The sequence below is a fragment of the Thermobia domestica genome, chromosome 8, assembly GCF_964235325.1.
Source record: "Thermobia domestica chromosome 8, izTheDome1.hap1.1, whole genome shotgun sequence".
In the NCBI taxonomy this organism is placed as follows: Eukaryota; Metazoa; Arthropoda; class Insecta; order Zygentoma; family Lepismatidae; genus Thermobia; species Thermobia domestica.
The window spans coordinates 45,769,370-45,792,128 of record NC_137461.1 but is presented as its reverse complement, the minus strand read 5'-3'; the positions used below and the strand labels follow the sequence as shown (position 1 = coordinate 45,792,128).

Below are 22,759 nucleotides of genomic sequence, written 5' to 3'. Positions count from 1 at the left end.
GGATCTGAACGAACTTCGGTAGGCAAATAACCCATTCCTTAGGAACTAAATATCGTTATATTTGGTGATCAGCCTTGGCCAGGGACAAGATCGGCTCGACAAGAAAGGTTGTGCTGTACAGCTTTGCATACCAGGAGTTTCAGAGTTCGGTTCGTCTTAGCTTGTTATTATCTTCCAGCATAAGCATACAGGAGCTTATTCCATTCCAAGTATATGTGTATGTATGTGATACTTTATTTCTCTGTAACTACTGGCCAAATCTGAACGAAATTCGGTGTGTAAGTAATACATCGCATAAGAACAAGAATCGCTATATTTCGTGACCGTACTCATCTAGGATCAGGCTCGTTTCTCTTTGTATGTGCTATTTTATTTCATAGTAACTGCTGGCAGGATCTGAACCAAATTTGATTAGTAAATAGCCAATGGTCTAGGGAATAAAAATTGCTATATTTTTTGGTCTTGTTTGGCCAAGGACAGGCTCGGATCGACAACAAAGACTGTATTCTACAGCTTTTACACCCGGAGCTTATGAATTCGGTTCACCTTGGTTTGTTAACATGTTATATTATTCTCAAACTGTTTTGCCAGATTAATGAATGAATAGCTTCACGCACATTATTTAGAAATAACTTTATTAGAAATCTTAATAAAATATATATATGGCAAGTATCATCATTTACTTCTGGATATAATGAAACAATAGTATTAGTTTCATTGATATGCTATTGCCATAGCATAGAAATCTTCACTATTTTTCCGTAAGTGAAGTATTAAAAAAAAGTTTCCTAATTATGAGTAATTGCACCTCATTGTTAACCTATAAGCGCAGATTTTCTTTTTTTCTTTTCTTTTTTTTTCTTTTTTTCTTTTTTTCTTTCTTTCTTTTTTTTCTTTTTCTTTGTGGAGAAATACTTGCATTACTTACATTTTTCATTCTAATTTGTACAATGTTACTCTCTAAGTGTTAAGCAACATTTCTTTTCCCTCATCTCAAATTTCGTCCTGAGCAGTGCCGTGCCGTGGAAAATCAGCGCCCGAGGGAGAGTATACTACAGCGCCCCTGTACATATGAGTGAGGTGGACAGACCAGCTGCGAAGCGCCACCGTGGTTGGTGCAAAGCGTAATAAAAGTTTCAGAAATAAACCCTGCTTTTCCTTGATTTTTAACACTTTTTATTATTTTTTTCCTTTCATTTTATGTATGTGCACATGCATTTTTCTCCCGAATTTTGTGCCTCTTTACTTGGCGGTCCGGGCCGTCGCCCCTTCCCTTTACGGCAAGGCACTGAACCTGAGAAATTATTTACAGTTAAGTCATTAATATAATGTAATGTACCAGATAAATAAAAGAATATCAATTTTGATTCAAATCTTTATATCATACATACAGAATCTACATAATGCATATCTTAGAAATCAATAAATTACAATTTTAGTCAAACCAATTGCAGTTCACAAAATATGAAACATATCTTATGTCAATTACTGAATATGAATAAATATTAGCAAATAACTTACAGGATTGATACAAGGAATCATGTTTGTAATACTCTTAAGTTATATCATTAAGAAGGATCAAGAATAATTGTTTGTTTAATTCGACATTCGACTCGAGTTCCCTTTATGAAAAAATAAAAACAATATCGAATTATCGAATGTACAGTCAATATCGAAAGTAACTCTATAGCTCTACTTTCTTTTAAAGAATTCTACATTCTTATACATTTCAAAGTACAGTTGTTTCAAAGAGGGTTATATCTTATTTATTTCTTTCAAATATAACTGCGAACAAAAGCTTTTCAAGGCGAAGCGAATGACCAGGTCATTTTGAACAGATTGCCAGGAGCAAAAATGCATAGAATCCATTTACATGTTCTTTGTCGAACACTTTAACATAAAGAATTGTATTTCTCCAACATTTCGAAAAACGTGTCCGATTATTGATTAGCGAAAGAAGATGTAAAGGGTAGGTAAGTATTTTCGTTGTTTACTATGCAAAGATACACAGAAGAATCCATGATTAGTAAAAAGTATATAGTATTATAAATGTATTATATTTTGACTTTATAACACGTACAAAGAGAAACAACATGCTAAATAAGTTTTTATATAATGCTATAAAAACGGATGCCATATCATATATCAGTTATATATTATTTGCAAAACATTATATTTCTACTTTCATTCACAGTAAGCGAATACAATGATAATATCTTAAAATCAATTAATACTTATTAGATACTGAATTTAGCAAAATCAAAGTGTAATATCATCATACCGTTTTAATTAAGTTGTCTTGTAAAGTGATAAATCCAATATTAATAAAGTACATTGTCTAATTAATTGTATTTCTAATAATATTTACAAGTCCAATAAAAGTGAAAGAGTTATCCATAAAGCGTCAAATAGCATAAAGATTGAAATGCACCACTCTTATTGTCCTTCTAGCTACAGTAAAAGGATGCTTCACAATTCTCCCGATTCATGTTTCAAGTTTCAGAGAATTTCTGAGAGTTTCTGTTTATTGACAGAGAAACTTCCACAGTAAAAAACATTAACTTTCGCCTTTCTACCATACGTACATAAAACCGATCAGTAATAATCAATCTGTGCATTGCCAACTAGATGATGCAGTATTTAGGAAAACATCATACGAATGTCTATATAATTGTTTAATTGAGAGTTATTCTATACCTTCTGAACAGCCTTTTCCTTCAAATTACATATTATAACTAATACATATTCATCACAGGTCTTCATCTTATTTACTTATATTTGTATCCAATTCTTCTATTTCATTATATTATTATTATCATTAGAAGGCATAATTCGTCGAGGGCCGTTCTAGTAACCTAAAAAATTAACTTCTCAATATTTATAAATATACAAACATCATCCAAAATTTCAAATGAACTATTGGACGCTTTGTTTCTACGATATTACACATTGCACCATCTGATTATTAATTTCTTTAGGTTAAGATTACAAAACATAAAATATAAATACTATTACAATTGGATTAGTTTTTTGACGTTTGATCCGGGATTCTATACATTAAAGATTCATATTTCTATGTGTATACATTACCGACCAAATCAAAGAACTGTCTTCTTTATTATAGTTCATTTTTGTGCCTAATATATTTTGTTTACTAATTTCGATTCGGAAAATTTCACATTTTAAGATTTTTATCTTACAGTGAGGACCAAAATACTTATTATCGTTTTCTTACAAATTATATAATGCGCTATAGTGTAGGTTCAGAATAGCGGCGCATTACAAGGTTACAAATGAAAACATAATATTCGTCTGATATAGTTGTACACAAACAAGACAGGAAGAGGACAGGCATGGAGGACAAAACAGATGACTGGCTCAGTCAATATAGTGAAGTGTCCAAACTATGTGATTTGGACACTTCACTATGCAGGGAAGTCTCTAGATAGTTGAACATCCGCTATGTGAGAAAGTATTTAAGGAATTTGGACACTTCACTATGAAAGCAAGTCTCCACACAGTTGGGCATCCGTTATGTGAAGAAGTATCTATGGAATTGGACATTTCACTATAAAAGCAAGTCTGTACACAGTTGGGCATCTGCTATGTGAGGAAGTATCTATGAAATTTAGTCACTTCACTATGGAAGCAAGTCTTTACATAGTTGGACATCCACTATGTGAAGAAGTGTTTATGGAATTTGGTCACTCACTATAAAAACAAGTCTCTACGCAGTTGGGCATCTGTTTTGTGTGGAAGTATCTATGGAATTATGAAAGCAAGTCTCTACATAGTTGGGTATGCACTATGTGAGGAAATCTTTACATTACTTACATCCACATAAACATGTACATGTAAGGTATACATTAAGCCAACCTTCGTTTTAAAGTCCTCCTCCTCTGTTCTTACATTTTTACTTATCATTATGTTTGACATCAATAGACAAAATGGTACCTTTTCTTTTTGTAATCTTTTTCGGTATTGGGTAATTTTGAGATAAGGCTTTCAGTTTTATTAGACTTGCTAACATTATTAGAGATACGAGAATGAGACCATGTATTTAATTAATACTGACTAATATTAGATAGTTTTTACTTGCCATCGATTGAATGTATGAGTTTTCAGCTAAGACTTTCACTTACATTAAATTTAAAAATAACTTAATATTTACAAGCTTCAAGAAATGATCAAACAAAGAGAGAGAGAGAGATGTTTTCTTGTTGTGTTAAATTAAAAGAAATGAAATTAACCTTTCAAACTCTTATATAACATTGGTGAAACTTTTTCCTTTGATAGTTTAGTTTAGAAGGTGAAAACATATCATATTCCATTAGCATTATATTTAGCAAAATTTTGTTGTTCCCCCTAACAAATAAAATAAATTGATCTAGAAGGAGATAATTCCACACCAGTACTAAATATGTTTTCATTCATTATTTGCCAAAACTATATATATTGCAGCATTCGTATTCAACATATCATATACCTAATTTACAGTCTGATCTTTGTTCTAAATCTTACAGAAGAAAGTACCATTTGTGTTTTTAGTAACAACCATTTCGTTGAGTAGATTTGATTGAATTGATAAGTAGGAAGTTCAACCTTAAAAAAGAAAAGTTCACTATGAGAAGCAACATTTAGACATTTACGTATATACCTAGGTAGTATCACATTGACTCTGAAGTAACTTTTTTCTTCCTTGATTGGAGCAAAATGTTCCCCAAATAAAGAGTTTTGGAACGACATCTTGGATAGAGCAAGATTTGAAACAAAAATCGTGGTGCTGGAATGTGATCCTTGTGTGAAACATGTTTCATGGGTTTTGTTATTTTCTATTTTAGGTCATGTTTGAACACCAAAATACTCTTAAAATTAAAAAGAGGATTACTAATCTGTAAAATAAATATTGAACAGAACAATATTAAAATAATTTCCCATTATTTGCTATAGTCCAGAGGAAATTTCTTCGCTTAATTCTAGGTCTCACATTCATGAAAATGTTTATTAAATCGATAATATTAGAAAGAAAAAAAATTAATCTCACAAAGATTTGTGTATCAATGAGTGATGTCCATTATACTGTAATTACCAAAATTAAATCATTATATATAAGCAATGATGATTTCAGAAAGTGGTTCGGGCCTAATTTTCCTCCGGCGACGTATCTCTTATCCTCCTCAATAGAGATTCTCATTATTTTTGTGGTACTATTTATCATCCTCAATATATTAAAATTCCCTTGAGGGGAAGTGATTTTAAACTACCTTTTCATATAAAAATCATTATCTTTGTGTTGGTCTTCTATAGGCTTACAATAGATGTGATATATTACCTTACCTTTGTTCTTCACACATTCTAACAATGTTGTTAGAAGGATTATTGTACTTTTCCAGTTTTACCCGAAAGCAAGACACTATCATAGTGTATTTTAGCATGTTAAATTTGAAATTACATAAGTAAACAACGATTTCTTATTGATAGGAGTAGTCAAAGTAAGTTTTGGAACAATAAACGTAATATATATATATAGCAAGTACTGGAAGTGCTAGGAGTTCTCGATCGTATTTTTTAAAGTTAAACGCGATATATTGAGTTTTAACTAAAACCGTTATCATGTTCCAAACAAAAAAAGTCTTAAAAAACAATATAAATTCACTGTCAATTTTAATTTCAATTTTTGGATGAATAAAACAAGTTTTGAGATGTTGTCACTCAATTACAGTTTATAAAATCTACTTTTTCTCCCAACTATCAGTTTCTTCACTGTATTCATAGGATTCGTTTAAAGTGTCCTTGTCATTTGCCTCCGTTTGAGCCATTCGTTTGTGTGTTGTGTGTAATGAATCATCCACGCTTCTGCTGTCACTAAGAGGATTTAACGCACTGTCGGTTTGTGTTTCAAGGAAATCAGATTGAATCAAAGATTTAGTTTCGGCAGTTTGTGAGAAATTATTTACTCCACTTGTTGATAAGTCTGACAATTTATTCGGATTGCTTCGTATAGAATCTTCGGCGTAAGTGTTATTGCTTGACCTAATTTGCGCAGCTGGTGACGGACTAAGTATGTTGCCGTACACCGAAAGAGCAGAATTTAATGCATCCTTTGGCCCGTTTTGTAAGCTAGGAAGTACTGGTGGAATGTCCTCTGTTTTATTTGGTATCATACTCATAACTGATTCAACAGAATTGGAGTTATTTTTAAGTTTGGCCATAAGAGCATCCTTTATAGTAGAGTCCTTTGGCAGTGCTTTTATTATATCCTCCAATGGGTTAAAACCACTTCTAGTTCTGTTGAAAGCAGACGTTACATCTTTAGTTATATTAGATAGGTCCTTTGTAAAATCAGATATATTTTTAGCAACATTAGATAGATTTTTAGTTACATTAGATACCGTCTTAATAATGGTTTCAGCCGGGCTAGAAGAACCAGTTCGCTTGGTGAGAGCAGAATCTACTATAATATTTACATGGGGTTTAAGTAAGGCAACAGAATCATTACTAGATTTAATAACAGCTTCATTTTTGACTCCTGTATTTGCTAATGGAGCTTGTGTAGCAAAATCAGACATTATTGCTTGATTAATTTTTTGTTTCAATAATTTTGATCCAGTGTCATCGTAAAATACTTCTGGTTCCATTAATCCTGTATCACCCAGATCATCTGGTAAGAAAGAAGGTTCATATCCTATTTGAGACGGCAAAGCATCCATTTGTGGTTGAGCAGAAGGCTGGTTTTGTACTTTGGATACTAATGGTTGCATCATTGCTGGACCTGCAAACATCTGAGGCTGCTGTTGCCACAAATTTGTTGGTCCAGGAATAGTTTGACTGGGTACATTTAGTTGTCCTAACGGATTCGGTGCTGGGAAAGTATTACTTGGTCTGTTCATAGCCAGTGGCAAAGGCGGGAAATTATTTGGTATCATTTGTGGCTGTAGTTTCATTGGTGTTGCTGGAATATTCATCATTGAATTTTGAAGGTTTAATGGTAGTGGCCCGAACTTGGAAATAGATAAAACGTTGCTAGTTGTCAATTGAGGACTTGCAGTGGTACTTTCTACTTGTCCAATAGTAATGTTCCCGGGTAAAGTTGTATTAGGTGTAGAGATAGTGGAATTTTCAAGTGCTTGACTTGTCGATTGATTTTTGTCTGTTTTATTTACTAAAACAGTTACAGTCATAGCGAGAGAATTATTTTTATTTTCTTCTTCCACTGGAGAAACTGTTGCTTCTGGCTCAAATAATGAATCATTTGTTTTTTCAGTTCGGTTCACTAACACAGTAACGCTTACTCTAACCGGTTTCTTTGGCTTTTTAGTTTTAACTGTTCCAGAACTTATAGTACTAATTGTTGGAAATTGTTCTGGTTGAGAAGACCCTGCTATTGGTTTTACACTTAATTCCAAAGCGCTTACATTAGGCTCTTGTTGATTTCCTTCAGTATTTGATTCTTCTTTAGTAGGAGTGGATATTTGTGTTGGAGGTGATGATGTTGATTGAGGTATATTTTGAAACTGTGATGGCTCTTGAGAACTTGGAACGTTGCTCGCATCTTGTGGTATTTTTGCTGTCGTCTCTGGTGTTTGTATGCCAATGTCTTGTGGTAGTGATTGAGCACTTGCCAGAAGTGATTTCGGATTTGTGGAAGGACTTTCTGCTGCTACTGGTAACGGTAAAGCTGTTGGTAAAGGCGCTTCAATTGATGATACTGGCACTGGTAAAGGTCTTGAAACTGTAGGCAATGATGCTGGTTGTGTTTCCGACACTACTCCAACTGGCGGTGGTAAAGTTCTTGAAACTGTAGGCAATGGCACTGGTTGTGTTTCCGACACTAATCCAACTAGCGCTGGTACGGATTCAGAAGCGGCATTAATTGGTGCTGGTAAAGGTGTTGGAACAGCTTCTGTTGGTGCTTGCACTGCAAGATTTTCCTGCCTTGGTGGAAGAGTTTGGAGAGGAGTGACCATCTCTCTTATAGTGGATGGAGGGCTGCTGGTGGTTTCTTTTAGTTGCTGAGGAGACTTCATTATTTCCTTTGAACTTCCTTGAGGGTTAGCATTTTCCTTTGTTGTTTCCTCATCCACAGTGCTTAAATCTTCAGCGGGGATTGGGCTCGGTTTCTTCATAGCTTTGAGAGATGTGTCATTTGATTCGGGTTCTTTCGCTGATGATAATGTTTCTTTATCTGGAGTTCCTTTATCTGTTATATTTTCTTCTTCATCGTTTACTTCATTCGGTTTTGTAGTTGTTTCTGAAGGCCTGGAACCATTTTGAGGCAATTCATTATTGCCAGTTGGCATTGAACCATTTCTATCCGTCTCTAAAACTATTTTCTTCGTTTCAATACGCTTTCTTTTGGGAAAAATTTTCTTTCGTGTTTGTTCTTCAACGCTGCTTTCATCTTCTTCACTTTCATTTGCGGTTGCTGGTTCATAAGTAGATAGTTTTCCTTTTGATTTGCGATTTTTTAAGATATGTGAAGAACTTTCCGGTACATCTTCTTCACTGTTTGTAGTTGCTTTGTCTAAAGTATCGAGCGGCGTATGATTGTTGCCTTTTATTTTTGGTCTTTGTTTCCTAATTTTTCTTCCAGATAATTTTCTATGAGGTGGTCGTTTAGATCGGCGGTCTACCTTTAATCTCATTCTCCGTTTGTTTCCTCTGTGCCCCTTACCTTTCCTTTTCCGAGGCTTTCTCTTATTAAATCCTTTTATTTTCGAATAATGTGGTCTGAATTTTTTCGCATCCCCATCCTCCTCTAAGCTGGTTTCAACTGGTAACTTACCTTTGTGAAGCTTTTTACGTTTCTTTCCTACGAAATATGGCTTTTTGTTGTATCCTTCTTCATCATCTTCATTGCTTTCTTCTTCACTTCCTGTTCTTATTGGAGTAGGCCTCACAATGAATGGTCTGGCATATCCAAAATTCCACTGTCCTAAACCATATGGAAGAGGAAGAGCGTCTTGAATTTTATCTAATTTTTTGTTGCCTTCAATGGGTTCTTTTACATCATTTGCAGGTGTTTCAGTTTCAGTTTTGTTATCTACTACTCCTTTAGTTCCTGTTTCTTTTGCATCTGTTTGATTTAAAGAAGAAAGTTTGTCTTCAGGAGATTTTGGTTTGCTATCTTTTGCGCTTTTGGTTCCAGTTTTACTATCTTGTTTCATTTTCTCTTCTTCTTTTGTTCTGTGTTCTTGCTGATCCTCATAATCTGGATGCTCTCGCAGTCCTCCAATTACTCTTCCGCCTTTTTTCTCTGTATGATTTTCTCCCGGAATTATATGGCTTTCCGGAGGCAGATCTTTAAATTTGTTGTTTATTGTTTCTAATTTCAGTGATGCGATGTTCGTTATATTTCCTTTAGTAAATTCTTCTTTCTCCGAACTTGCAGCGTTTGTCTTTTCTGGGATGTGTGTTGAAGGTTTATGCAATTCAAGTTTACTAGCATTAATATCTGTCTTAAGACTAGCCTCACTTGAATCATTAGAGTGTTTCTCTGAAGGTAATTCACTAACTGGAATTTTTCCAGTTTTTGTAATAGATTTATTCTTGTCTTTCCGTTTTCTAGCTTTAGGTCTGTATCTAGATGGCTTCTTCAAAGAGTCTGGTATATCTTTGTCCTTATTACTTGAAGATTTTTCTTCATTCTTGCCATCTTCACCATAAACATCACTATCTTCATCACTTTCATCTTCTTCATTACTGTATTCCTCGCTGTCATCTTCATTGGAATCAGGGTGTTTCACTGGATATTTCATTTTATATATGTATTTCCTTCCTTTGATAGAATATGGTTTTGTAAGGTATTTAGTTTTAGGACGTCTAAAGCGTCTAATTTTCTTTGATTTATACTCTTCTTCGCTTTCGTCATCCTCATTGCTATCCTCCTCATCGTATTCATCTTCATCTTCAGTGTCTTCTTTTAAAGGTGAACCACTGACGACCTTGTCTCTACCTTCATTCCCATTTGGAAATTTACGTAATCTAGTTCGACTTCTCCGTCGAGATTCTTTTAGTCTAGATTTTCGGAGAGTTCTCGTACCATTAAAATTATTAGTCCCATTTAGCGTCCCATTGCCCGCATTGGTTTTTACTTCTTCAGGCGTCGTTGTTCCATTTGATGTTGAATTCTCGGAAGTGGCTTTGATTCCATCTGGTGTGGATGTACCTTCGGTAGCATTTTGTTTGTTAACCTCCAATTCTGTTTTCGGAGTTTCTTTAACATTTTCACTATCTCCAGTGGAATTATTGGTTTCGTTAGATGCTTTAGGTATGATTTCTGGTTTTGTACCATTGGTAAGTGACGAATCGTTTTTGTTTGTCCCATCTTCCAAATCTGCATTTCTAGCATTCTCCGTATCTTTAGATCTTAATTTCTTTTTAAATTTAGACTTTTTACGCGACTTTGTTTTCTTCGGTTTAAGTTTTAGTTTCTTTCTATTTCTCCTAAATTTCAAATTTCCTTTCGTTTCATCATGAATGTCATCGTCAACTACAGAAACTTTAATGATGATTGGACGTCTACGTTGCAAAGCATTTGGAGACTTAATCTCGATAAGTTTTGCTGGATCTTTCACTGTCTGTTTTACTTGCAGAAGAGGTTTACCGTACTTTTGTCGATCTTCATTTTCTTTGAAATTTTTGGTACCAACGGCTTGTAGAAGAGATATTGGACGTTGATTTATATCATAATAATCTTTGTAGTCATAATTACCGTAATCATATAATTGTCCGTTAGGTACTGGGTTGTTATATGTATCTAAATATTCGTCCACGGCATATCCGTCTTCATAGCTGTAATCATGTTCTGGGTACAATAAATCTTCATCATACGTATCATAGTAAGGGGAATACATGTCCTGTATCGGAAAATATCTTAACATGGAAAAAGCTCCTGGTAACGCCCAACTGAAACGTCGCAATCTCTTATTTGTACTATTGATATTAGTCGCTGTTTCTTTGAAGCGAGTAGGTTCCAGGGAATTAGAATCAAAATCCAAAAGAGTTTTGACTTTTCCTTTATCATGATTTTGAATTGTTTTCTCATAATTCTTCTTGGATTCTATAAGATGGTTTTTTGTATCTCGTTTCGTCACTTTGCTTGATTTTGGTACTTCGCTATCAACAATTTCGCTTCCCGAAAGCAGCTTGAGAAATTTTGTATCCGATTCGGGTTGTTTCCTCTTGTAGATCCAATTTGAAGATCTTTTGTCTTTAAATGTTTGACCAGCTTGAACTGAAGATTTTATTGGGAGAGAGTGTGTAAGTGGTTTTGTAGAAGTCAACGAATTGTTAAGTTCCTTACTTTCATGTGCACGATGATGACCCAACAACGGTGAAGGCATGTAAAATGTAACATCCTTTTTGATCTTATCATTGTTCAATAATTTTAAGACATAGTTTACTAATTTGTTGGCAGGGTGCTGCTTCTTCAACGCTCTCCTAAGGACATTAGTTATGTAGTTTGTATATTGGTCGTTTGTTCTCCTTCTGTGTTCTTTAATATTTTCTTCTGTTAATCGTTGCTCAGAACCCGTTTTCGGTGAACTGCCATTTTCTTTCCATGATAGATCTTGATAGCGGATTCGTTTCTTTAAAGACAGACACTGAAAGATAAGATAGTAAAGAATTATGTAGATTTTGTTTAGAAAGCCTTTAATAAATAATAACAATTACACAGCCACACAGAGACACACACACACACAAACAAAAATAAAAGTTCCGTGCACCGAACCCGAGTATGGATTCGATGTCTTTTGTTACACACAGAATCCAAATTGCGATACTCCAGGACGATTGACCGTCTCAATTTTGTTTTATGGGCGAAAAACGTATGCCCTCCCTATCCAAAATCGCTCAAGTTTTTTGTCCATAACAGAAAGTTGACATGGTCAATCTTCCTGGGGTTTCGAAATTTTGATTTTGTGTAACAAAATAAATCGAATCCATACCATAGGGTCAGTTGAACAGAATTTTTGTTTTTTTGGATACCTGTATTGCGAGCATCCTCCCTATCCAAAATTGACAAACTTTTCGCCCATAACAAAAAAAGAAACTGACATCGTCAATCGTCCTGGGGTTTCGAAATTTGGATTTTGTGTAACAAAATAAATCGAATCCATACCCTAGGGTCAGTTGAACAGAATTTTTGTTTTTTGCATAGCTGTAATACGTGTATCCTCCCTATCCAAAATTGACAAAATTTTCGCCCATAACAAAAAAAAAACTGACATCGTCAATCGTCCTGGGGTTTCGAAATTTGGATTTTGTGTAACAAAAGATTCGAATTCATACCCTAGGGTCAGTTGAACAGAATTTTTGTTTTTTGCATAAGTGTATTACGTGTATCCTCCCTATCCAAAATTGACAAATTTTTCGCCCATAACAAAAAAAGAAACTGACATCGTCAATCGTCCTGGGGTTTCGAAATTTTGATTTTGTGTAACAAAATAAATCGAATCCATACCATAGGGTCAGTTGAACAGAATTTTTGTTTTTTTGGATACCTGTATTGCGAGCATCCTCCCTATCCAAAATTAACAAATTTTTCGCCCATAACAAAAAAAGAAACTGACATCGTCAATCGTCCTGGGGTTTCGAAATTTGGATTTTGTGTAACAAAATAAATCGAATCCATACCCTAGGGTCAGTTGAACAGAATTTTTGTTTTTTGCATAGCTGTAATACATGTATCCTCCCTATCCAAAATTGACAAAATTTTCGCCCTTAACAAAAAAAAAAAAAACTGACATCGTCAATCGTCCTGGGGTTTCGAAATTTGGATTTTGTGTAACAAAAGATTCGAATTCATACCCTAGGGTCAGTTGAACAGAATTTTTGTTTTTTGCATAAGTGTATTACGTGTATCCTCCCTATCCAAAATTGACAAATTTTTCGCCCATAACAAAAAAAGAAACTGACATCATCAATTGTCCTGGGGTTTCGAAATTTGGATTTTGTGTAACAAAAGATTCGAATCCATACCATAGGGTCAGTTGAACAGAATTTTTGTTTTTTTGCATAGCTGTATTACGTGTATACTCCCTATCCAAAATTGACAAATTTTTCGCCCATAACAAAAAAAAAAAAAAAAAAAACTGACATCGTCAATCGTCCTGGGGTTTCGAAATTTGAATTCTATGTAACAAAATGCATCGAATCCGTACTCTGGGATCCGGTGCACGGAACTTTTATTTGTGTGTGTGTGGTTGTGTTATAATTCATACATTGTGGTGCACTCACGTCAGTATAGAAAAGAAATAATTAATGACCATTGAAAAATTTGTCAAGATATAGATGTGCTATAATTCATCATCTCTATGAACTTTCTAAAAAGACAAAAGCAAAAAGAAACAAAAGAAGTAGATAAAAATTTGAGGAAGTACAAGGAACCTGCAACAGAATAACCATTGAATTAATTGAGAAATTTGTTAGTGAAAACAAGCTTCGCTAAATTAAAATTTTGACGGTTTAAGTATTGAAAGAGCTTATTCCTCTAACTATAGTCAGTAGACCGTTTAAAGAACGTGAACATATAATTTGTTATTTAAGGCGTTCACATCCAGATATTCCTTGGTGAACAAATAACGTCTGCGTTTGTTTTCTCTAGTCTACTTCAGTGTTGCCAGATTGGGCTGCAATTAGCGGCTCGGGCAACTTTTTTTTTTAAGTGCCTTCGCTACCAAAATTTCAGATTTGACAACACGCTACTTTTTGATCTACTTTTAATTATCTACAGGCTATATAATGCGCAGTGGCGTATTTAGGGGGGCTTCCGGGCTTAAGCCCCCCGAAATCTTACTATAGTAAAGTATATGAAATATCTTGCAGAACTATCACATTTTCAGGCAAAGCCCCCCCCCGAAAGTTAACAAAGCCCTCCCCGAAACAAAATCGTAAATACGCCACTGATAATGCGCTACTTTCTTATTTTCACATACGAAATCACAAATTATTAGTTGTATACAGTAAAGTAAAACTTTTGTTTGTTGAGTGTAGTATTCACAAGGAACAATAGTTTTACCGGTACGGTACATTTTTGGTAGCATCGTACAAGCTACGACCCGCTGCGGAGAGTAATACTCCCGGAAGTATATTTCTTCGCGCACTACTCTAGCCAGCTATTTTACGCGTTATCCTAGCAAGTTGTTTTAAGTTGGTCACAAAATTTATATCATGGGGGTAAAGGTGGAGCAAAACGACCCCTGCGGGGCTTCTAACTCGTTCTTACTATTACTCCTCTTCCTCCTCCTCTTCCTGGTACTACTACTTGTTTGCACAAAAGTAAGTAAATAACTTTTTTGAGTATTATTTTAATCTTATGTTAATTAAAAAATGTTATGAAAATTTAAAAAATAAAAATATCTTTCCTTGGGTCGGGTTTGAACCCACGCCAAGAGCAATTTCCGTTAGTAGCACGTAGCGCTAGCACGGTCGACCACGAGGGCCGACAGCAGCAAGCGTTTGATTTCTGCTATATGAATGCTACGAGACAAGAAATGGATAACGCCAATGAATCAGATCCGTGTATTTCGTTCCTATTTCCGTGAGCATTACTCTCCCGAGCTAGTCCTTACAAGCTTGCGTATACCCTCTGTATAAAAATTTGCCGCCTGACAATGCACCCAGTCCAGAACTGGTGCCTTATGCACTTCACTGCCTTTAAAAACCTTCGCTGGAGGCCTGTTTTTCATGTGAAGAAAAAGGAAAAAATCACTGGAGCAATGTCGAGGCTGAATGGAAGATGATTGAATAGTTCCCATCGAAATCTTTGAATTGTCTCAACAATACGAGCAGATGTGTATGAGCAGATGTTCTCATGCACCAGGAGGATTCCAGAGCGTAGCATTCTGCTTCACCGATTTTGGATGCCACGTCCAAATTATTTGGTGTTTGTGAATACACATATGCTGTAAATGTTTGTCCTGCTTCCGAGAATTCCACAAGAATAAAACTTTTTTTCCTAAAACAAGTTGAAGTGATTTTGTGAACTGGTTATGTTTATTTTAATTTCTTCACTTTGGGAGAACCCGAGTGCTACCATTGCATTGATTGCTGCTTTGACTCTCGAGTGGCGTACGATATCCAGGTTTCATCTTCGCCACTCTGTTAGAAAAGATGTAATTCCCATCCTCCCTCAAATTGGTCGAAAATCACATGCAGCTGTCATTCTTTGCTCTTTATGAGCATCTGTCAGCATTCTTGGCACTCACCTCGCTCACAATTTCTGATAACCCAGATTATCAGTCATAATTCTATGCATTGTTTTCGCAGAGCACTTCTGGAAATTCTTTGGCGAATTCAGTTATTGTGAACCGGCTATTGGATTGCATTTTCTCTTTAACGCGTTCCACCAGATCGTTCGTCTGGATACTAGGCCTTCCGCTATGCTCATCGTTATGAAAATTGAACGCCCTTCCCAAAATTATCTACACCATTGTCTAATTTTCCCTTCACTCAGTACTATCGGTCCGTAAATGGTACACAATCTTCAATGGATGTCAGCTGCATTCTGTCCTTTTGCGTTCAGAAATCGCATGACAGATCTCGCTTTACATCTGACGGGATTTTGCATTACGGTAACCATTTCACTTTACTGCTACTCGCACATACACAACTCAACTTGGGCGATTCTTATCTCTGTTGCAAGCACAGATTACCCCGGGATGCTCTTGCGCATGCTCAACTTCATCAATGTTGCCAACCCACGTAAAAAATTCGACTTTTCTTTTGATATGTGCCTCGTAATTGACGCATTTAAATATATATCTTAACTCTTTATTAGGCTCCGTTGGTTAGAAGCAACATCGCTTTCTACTGCATTATACGCATAAATGATGACTTCAGTGACCATTTTATTGGTATTATTGCTTTCACACAATATTCGTATATGTGATTTGTGTATCACTTGTTTAGATAATTGTAATTTCGTCAACAGGTGATGAACAAACTCACTACTGCAGAAACTTCATTTCCCAAGTTTCGTGAAAGCTAGTTTTATTTGTGGTTTCTTGGCCTGTAGGAAAATATTTAAAAGAAACTACTGCTAATTACTCATTCTGAGAAATATTCCTGACCATAGTTGACCACATTAGGGCAATGTTGCCCACTAGCAACACGTGCTTGGCTATTTTAGAGCAATATTGCTTGAAAATAAACATCCTGTATTTTGCATCGAAAATTAAAAATAAATAAATAAAAATAAAATCTTTATAAATTACGAAATTATGTTCAACAAGACATGTTTCAATCATGAAAGCAAGTCAAAAACATTTTAACGGGAATTTCTCAATGTTTACCAATTAAAAGGTTAATAGTAATAAATGTAACACTAACTTGGTTGATCTGCATCTAAAAGTTTTTGAGTTTTTTATGAACTGCGTCAACTACTTATTCTGTGGTTCTTTACAAAAGGTACGGCAAGTCTCTCATACTCACACGACAATCAAATTATTTAATGAAAACATTTTGCAATTTTGGTGCAAGGGTTTTAAAATTTGAAAAAAAAAATGGTTTCTTGATAATTGGTTGTTTCTGAGGAAAGACTTCTATAGAGATTTATTGGTAAAGCACTGAATATTTAACAAATATCCTGTAGAACCCAGTTCTGTATTTCTTTAAAAATAACCAGTTATCAAGAGATCAATTTTTCAATTTTTGAGTTCCTTGCACTAAAAGTGCAAAATGTTTTCATTGAGTGATTCCATATTCATGTGAATCACTTGCAGTCGAAAGCCACAGAATCAATTCAAAAAAGCTCTTATGAGAGCAATTAAACCAAATAGGGAAACTTGATGCACCTAGGGACTATGTTTAAAATCTATTTGTTTCTCTATCACAAGTAAAATTTTTTGAAGTCCAATACATCGTTCTGATTTATACATGTTTTAAGAAAACTGTGACGTAACGAAGAGATTAATAGCTGTAACACCAGATCAATAGATCTCAATTTAGTAAATGAATATTTAGTACTATGACAGGCACGTAGCCAGGATTTTGTGAAGGGGAAGGGGGGGTCCGTGACATGGAATACGGTGGTCATCACACCAGGGGCTCGATCATCCTAAACTATTTTATTGGAACATATATCGGTTTGTTTAGCCAGGATTTCGTAACGGGGGGGGGGGGGGGGGAAGACATGAAATTCTGAAGGCCCAGGAGCTCGATCAATCTAAACTACTTTACTATCAACATATATTGTTTTTTTGGACAATAAAGTGAGGATATATGAGTAAGTACTTTAATAACAAACTACGAAGAAATCTCGAGTAAAATATAAAAAAAAAAAAACATATTGAAAAAGATTATACAATATTTACGTCCTTCGTCTGTTTATTAAAATATAACGATTTTTCTTTCATTATGACCTCAACTATTATAAAAAGTACATATTCACTATTATAAAAAGTATATACTCAATAATGTAAAATATTTTACAATATCTGATTTCCTTTCTCTGTTGAATCAAATGTTAACACAACTTTCTCTCCACATAAATTTTTGTTTTTATTATTCCGTTAACTACTGTATGTTTTAAATGACAGGTTAAAGGAGCAGTAGAAAATTGTTTTTGAAATAACATGTTTGATACTGCAAGGATGCGACGACGAAAAATTATGATAAAAAATGTCCAACGGCACTATGCTTTCGGAAGCTTGAAATCTCCCTGACTTGTAGCAGAAATTCTGAGAATTCCGTAACTTTTCTAGAAATTTCAAATTCCTGACTCTTCCTCGCTCACCTCACCACCATGTATTGCAAGTAATACAGATCTCCTCATAAGAAAAAGTAACCAAAAGCTTCCAGTAGTTTATTTTTAACGCTGATCCTTCTTTTTCTCATTTCATTTTGTTTCATCCTTTCTTATTTTTTTTAAATTTCTGGTCTCGAAGGGAGGGGTCCGGATCCCCAGACCCCCCCCCTTGGCTACGTGCCTGACTATGACTTCCTATATAACCAATATATTGTAAGAAATTATCATTTTCGTGATTTTCTAAATAATGCGTTTCTTATCCATATGAAGACAATTTTTAAATGAAAGTCAATACAATCTAGTGTAAGCTGTAACAGTGTAAAGAGATACTGAATAGGGATAAAGTTGATCTTGTTACTTTTCCACTAGATGAATTGACAGTCATCTTCAGAAGAAGATCAGGAAGAGATTAAAACAACCTCATGACATGTTCCTAGACACACCGTTCACAGGTACATTACATTACCAATATTTAAACAGTTTTTGAATACAACGTTTCCTAAATATAAACTCATTATTTGCTGAGCAAAACTATATATTTTCATTAAAATTTAACACGTGTTACAGTTTCGCCAACTAACTCTTTGGCTTCATCAGACAATATGTGATATTTCCTGTTTCCTGTTAGACATTCAACTAAAACATGGATATACATCTTTGGTAGGTAAATATTTCAATACGTGTGTGGCGATACTAAACAAAACATATGTACGAAAAAATAAAAAGAGAATCTTTCCCCACATTGTCGATTTAAAGTTGCCAGAAGTAAAATAATAATAATAATAATAATAATAATAATAATAATAATAATAATAATAATAATAATAATAATAATAATAATAATAATAATAATAATAATAATAATAAAATAAATAAATAAATAAAAACATTTTGATTTGCTTGCTAGCTACGGCATCAAAATGTTTACAGGCTTGCCAGTCAATCATACGATAATTTATCGTGATATACGATAATTTAAGCCCTAGATTATACTATAGGCCTAATGCCTTTGGGATAATAGGTGAATATACGATAATTTAAGAACGCTCACTTTTTGTGCAGTTCTTGAATGTAAAAGGACCATTATAGATTTGCATTAAATAATTACAAAACACACACACTGAGTTTTTTTAACAGTTATTTCCCCTAAAATAAATGAATAACGATTTGAGAATTGACAAATGGGAATCCGACATCCATTGTTTATGGTCAGTTGTGTTTACGAGGGGATGGAGTCGTTGTTCAGAGCAGTGTTATTAAGAGTCTTCATCCCGGCGAAATTAAAATACCGCTAATTTTACAGTAATCATGTGATATCTTCAATTAGATAAAAGATAATTGAAATATGGAACAAGAGCGCCCTAGACAATATTATTTTGCGTGAGGTACCGTTATCACAAGTCACCTAGCGGCTTTCCGTTTTCAGCTGTTTAGAAACGCGAAAATAAATGCCGATTTTCAAAATGGCTCGAAATCGAAAGCAGATAAGTGAGTCGTGATAACGGTATCTCATGTAAAATAACATTGTCTAGGGCGCTCTTGTTCCACATTTCGATTACCTTTTATCTATTTGAAGATACCACACAATTACAGAAGTTATACAATGCATATGTTCGCTCAAAGTTAGAGTATGCCTCTACTATTTGGAATCCGACTCACATAAAACATCGCAAGCAATTAGAAAGAATACAAACAAATTTTTTAAAATTTCTAACATATAAAGAAACTCGCATTTATCCTACATTTGACAGCTGTAAAACCATACTTGCTAACTTTAATCTTCCTACACTAGAACAAAGGCGACATATGATGGATTTATTATTCATTCAAAAAGTAACGCAAATTTTTTTGGATTGTCCTGATTTAGTTTCTTTATTGAATTTTCATGTCCCCACATTAAAAGTACGTAGAAACACTGGTCTTTATTACTGCAGAAAATCAAGAATTAATATAATGATGAAATCACCAATCTGGAGGACAACAGCTTTGTATAATAGAATGTGTACAAATAACAATGAATTTGATATATGTGATATGTCACCTAAGAAATTTCGGAATGCCATTATCATGAGTTATCAAGAGTTGTGAACTCAAGTTATGTTATCAAGAGTTACGAACATGTAATTGAATAATTTACAACACTGTAATTGGGCTATAGCCTGTTGTGTTGCCAATAAATAAATAAATAAAATTAGCGGTATTTAATTTCGCCGGGATGAAGACTCTAAAGAATAAAGGCTGCTGAGAACAGTGACACCGATTGGGAGTTCGAAACTGTTGATTACTAGATAAGTTTATTACATATTGTTCTGTTATTAGTAGTATTATACTTGTTTGTACAACTATCATGTGCATTAAAAGTATACGATCTTTTTAGTAATATACGATTATTTTAAAGACGAAAATCGATAATTGTGTTCTCGGATGTTGGCAACTCTCAGGGCCGGCCTTAGGTGCGGGGCTCGATTGGGAATATTTTGCGGGGCCCCAGGTTTACAACTAACTTGCACCAAACTCTGTACAACCTATATATATATATACATGCGCTCTCCCTGCTGGTCTAGTTTTTATACTCATTTCCCTTTATAACGTTTTCCCATCTGCAAAATATTCTGGTGAAAACGCTCACCCTGTTCATTGCTTATAGCAGCTAATTTTTCAGAGAAATAACTCAAATGGAAATGTAGAAAGTGAATGAATTTTATAATACATTTTTCATCCTTGTTCCTCGCAATTTTTCAAGAAGGTTCTGTACCAGAATTTCATAGTTTTCTTCTTTTACAAGTAAACCTATCTATGTCGAAATCTAATTTCTTGACCAAACTTGGCAGATAGTTTGGAATATCAAGAAACGAACGTAAACAAAATTTAAAGACGACCGCAGTGGCCAAAAATCTGATTGATCAGAATAAGCCATAACAATGTGTTTCAAGTTTGAAAATTTCATTTTATTTGTAAAACAGGTAAGGGATGAAAAACAAAAACACATTAACTGACACCGGGAGGAAGTAGATATCTATTTGAGGATATGCTTATCATGGCCGCCATCTTGAAGTCCACCATCTCGCTCGACTTTTTTAAACAGGAAGGGCGTCATGGAATATATCAAGGTGGGTTAGAATTTTACGAGAAATACAATGGCGAAGTCTATGTTTCCGTAAGTTTATATCTGTAAGACATAATGAAATGCACATTGATATGAATTCGTTGGTTCAAAGAGTTCTTAACAGATGTAGCTGTACTTATGAAAGATAAAATCAGCTTGAAATAGTTTATAGACTACAGACAAAATGAAATGGTGATGAGACGATCACAAACCTTAATGAACTGATAAAAGATGGATGACATATTTTCGATTTGATTATTTGAGTTAGAAGACAAGCCTTTATAAGCAGCCATCTATTCAGTACACACTCGTGTACATTCTCTTTTCCTGACTTGATGAAAAAAAAAACCACGGATTTTTTCGCAGGGGAGGGCAAAGTTTGTCCTCTGGTTTTGTATTTTTAATAGAGCTATAATAAATGAAAAAATATGCAAGGAAGTCTCACTGAGGCTGATTTATTTGATTCCATCTCGGTATTCACAGTAGTATCACATGACATAATCAGTAAGAACGCCAGGAACTTTTACTTAATGAGGTGCTCAAAATAAAAGAGGGTATGCACCCAGAATAATGATAGGGTATACATTTTTACACAAAGTCAGAGAAAACAACATTTTTACGTAAGGAAATTTTGTCGAGTGTTAGGGATGTGCAGAATACTCCCTGGACATAATATCAATTTTTACAACAGAAGTTGTAAACGTAAAAAATAAACTACTGCTGAATTAAATGAAGAAAATATTTACTTATGCCCGGAAACTTAATACAAACTATTCGTTTACTTGTTAGGGAGATTCCATATACCTCGTTATGAAGATCATGGATGTACCCGTATTGCAATTGTTGTTGTGTGTACTTGACAACCGAGAGTACGAGAGCCATCTTAACGGTACCATAGCCACTTGAGTGGGGGCCCCGCGAGCAGAATGGCATGTATTAATTACATGTATTAGGAGCAAAATTTAGTCATAGGGATCACAACACACTTGTTTACTCTCGGGCCTAATATGATGTTGAAATGGCACTGAAGAGTAGATTATACTGGAAACTGGACAGTAGAGTAGACGGCCTAGCACGGGGCCCGATTGGGGGGTCCAATCGGCTTAAGGTCGGCCCTGGCAACTCTGAAATGTTAGCTAGTTAGCTGTCAGCTATAGCAGTACAATTAAGTAAATGGGATAAAGTTGTTTTACAAATTGCAAACAATAATGAGTACTGTCTACAGGTACAAACCATAAGCTCTATTAATTTAGTAGCGAATGGAAAACCTAATACAAAATGGAATGTCAAGATTGCTCAGTGATATCACTAATCATATGTGAGAAGCAAAGCAAATTGAAATATAGGTACTATTCTAAAAGACAACAGTTATAATTCACTTACTACTGAACTTATAAGGAGAATTATAAAGATACGCTTCATCCTCATGTTATTGTATTATTTATAACCCACTTCGTCATGTTAAGTGTTTATTTACAACACTTGCTCTTTATCTATTGTTGCTCAATGTGCACTGTATTCCTTTGAAATTGCTTTAAAATAAATTTTATATTGTCGCACACAACTTAGTATTTGGATGACAGCTGTCTTACTTAAATGCATTATTTCTTTTACAGTTTGAATATTTCTAAAGTGTACGTATAACATATTTCCAATAAATAATATTTATTCATTCTTTATCGCCATCGTTTTAGAAACAATTCTATTGTCTTTTGATTGAGTTGTAACCACAGTGTCGGATAACATTTTTCAATTGATACAAACAAATCGTGTAATTTATAAATACTATTACATGTTTACAACTCATTTGCATTGAATGGGGTTTTGGCATTTCATTTCTGTCTTCGTGAAGGATCAATCTATTATTACTAGATTATTTTAAAATCATTTGCGTAATCACC

The 22,759-nt window shown here is 34.5% G+C and overlaps 1 protein-coding gene across 1 annotated transcript; it reads right to left on the bottom strand.

Moving 5' to 3' along the window:
• Positions 1-1,388: 1,388 nt before the first annotated feature.
• Positions 1,389-22,468, bottom strand: LOC145692860 (uncharacterized). Its single transcript, XM_081768384.1, has 2 exons — positions 22,242-22,468; positions 1,389-11,606 (listed from the first exon to the last, which is right to left on the bottom strand). The coding sequence occupies exons 1-2, from the start codon at positions 22,284-22,286 to the stop codon at positions 5,733-5,735; spliced, it is 5,919 nt and encodes a 1,972-aa protein (XP_081624510.1). The 5' UTR covers positions 22,287-22,468; the 3' UTR covers positions 1,389-5,732.
• Between the last annotated feature and the right edge of the window lie 291 nt (positions 22,469-22,759).

What these genes read in the sequence shown, in the direction of transcription:
- LOC145692860 (XM_081768384.1), bottom strand. Translation starts at nt 22,286, where the DNA reads ATGAGGATGAAGCGTATCTTTATAATTCTCCTTATAAGTTCAGTA. An exon ending in TTCTCCTTATAAGTTCAGTA is followed by an intron (nt 11,607 to 22,241) that starts GTAAGTGAATTA and finishes CTTATCTTTCAG; the next exon opens with TGTCTGTCTTTAAAGAAACG.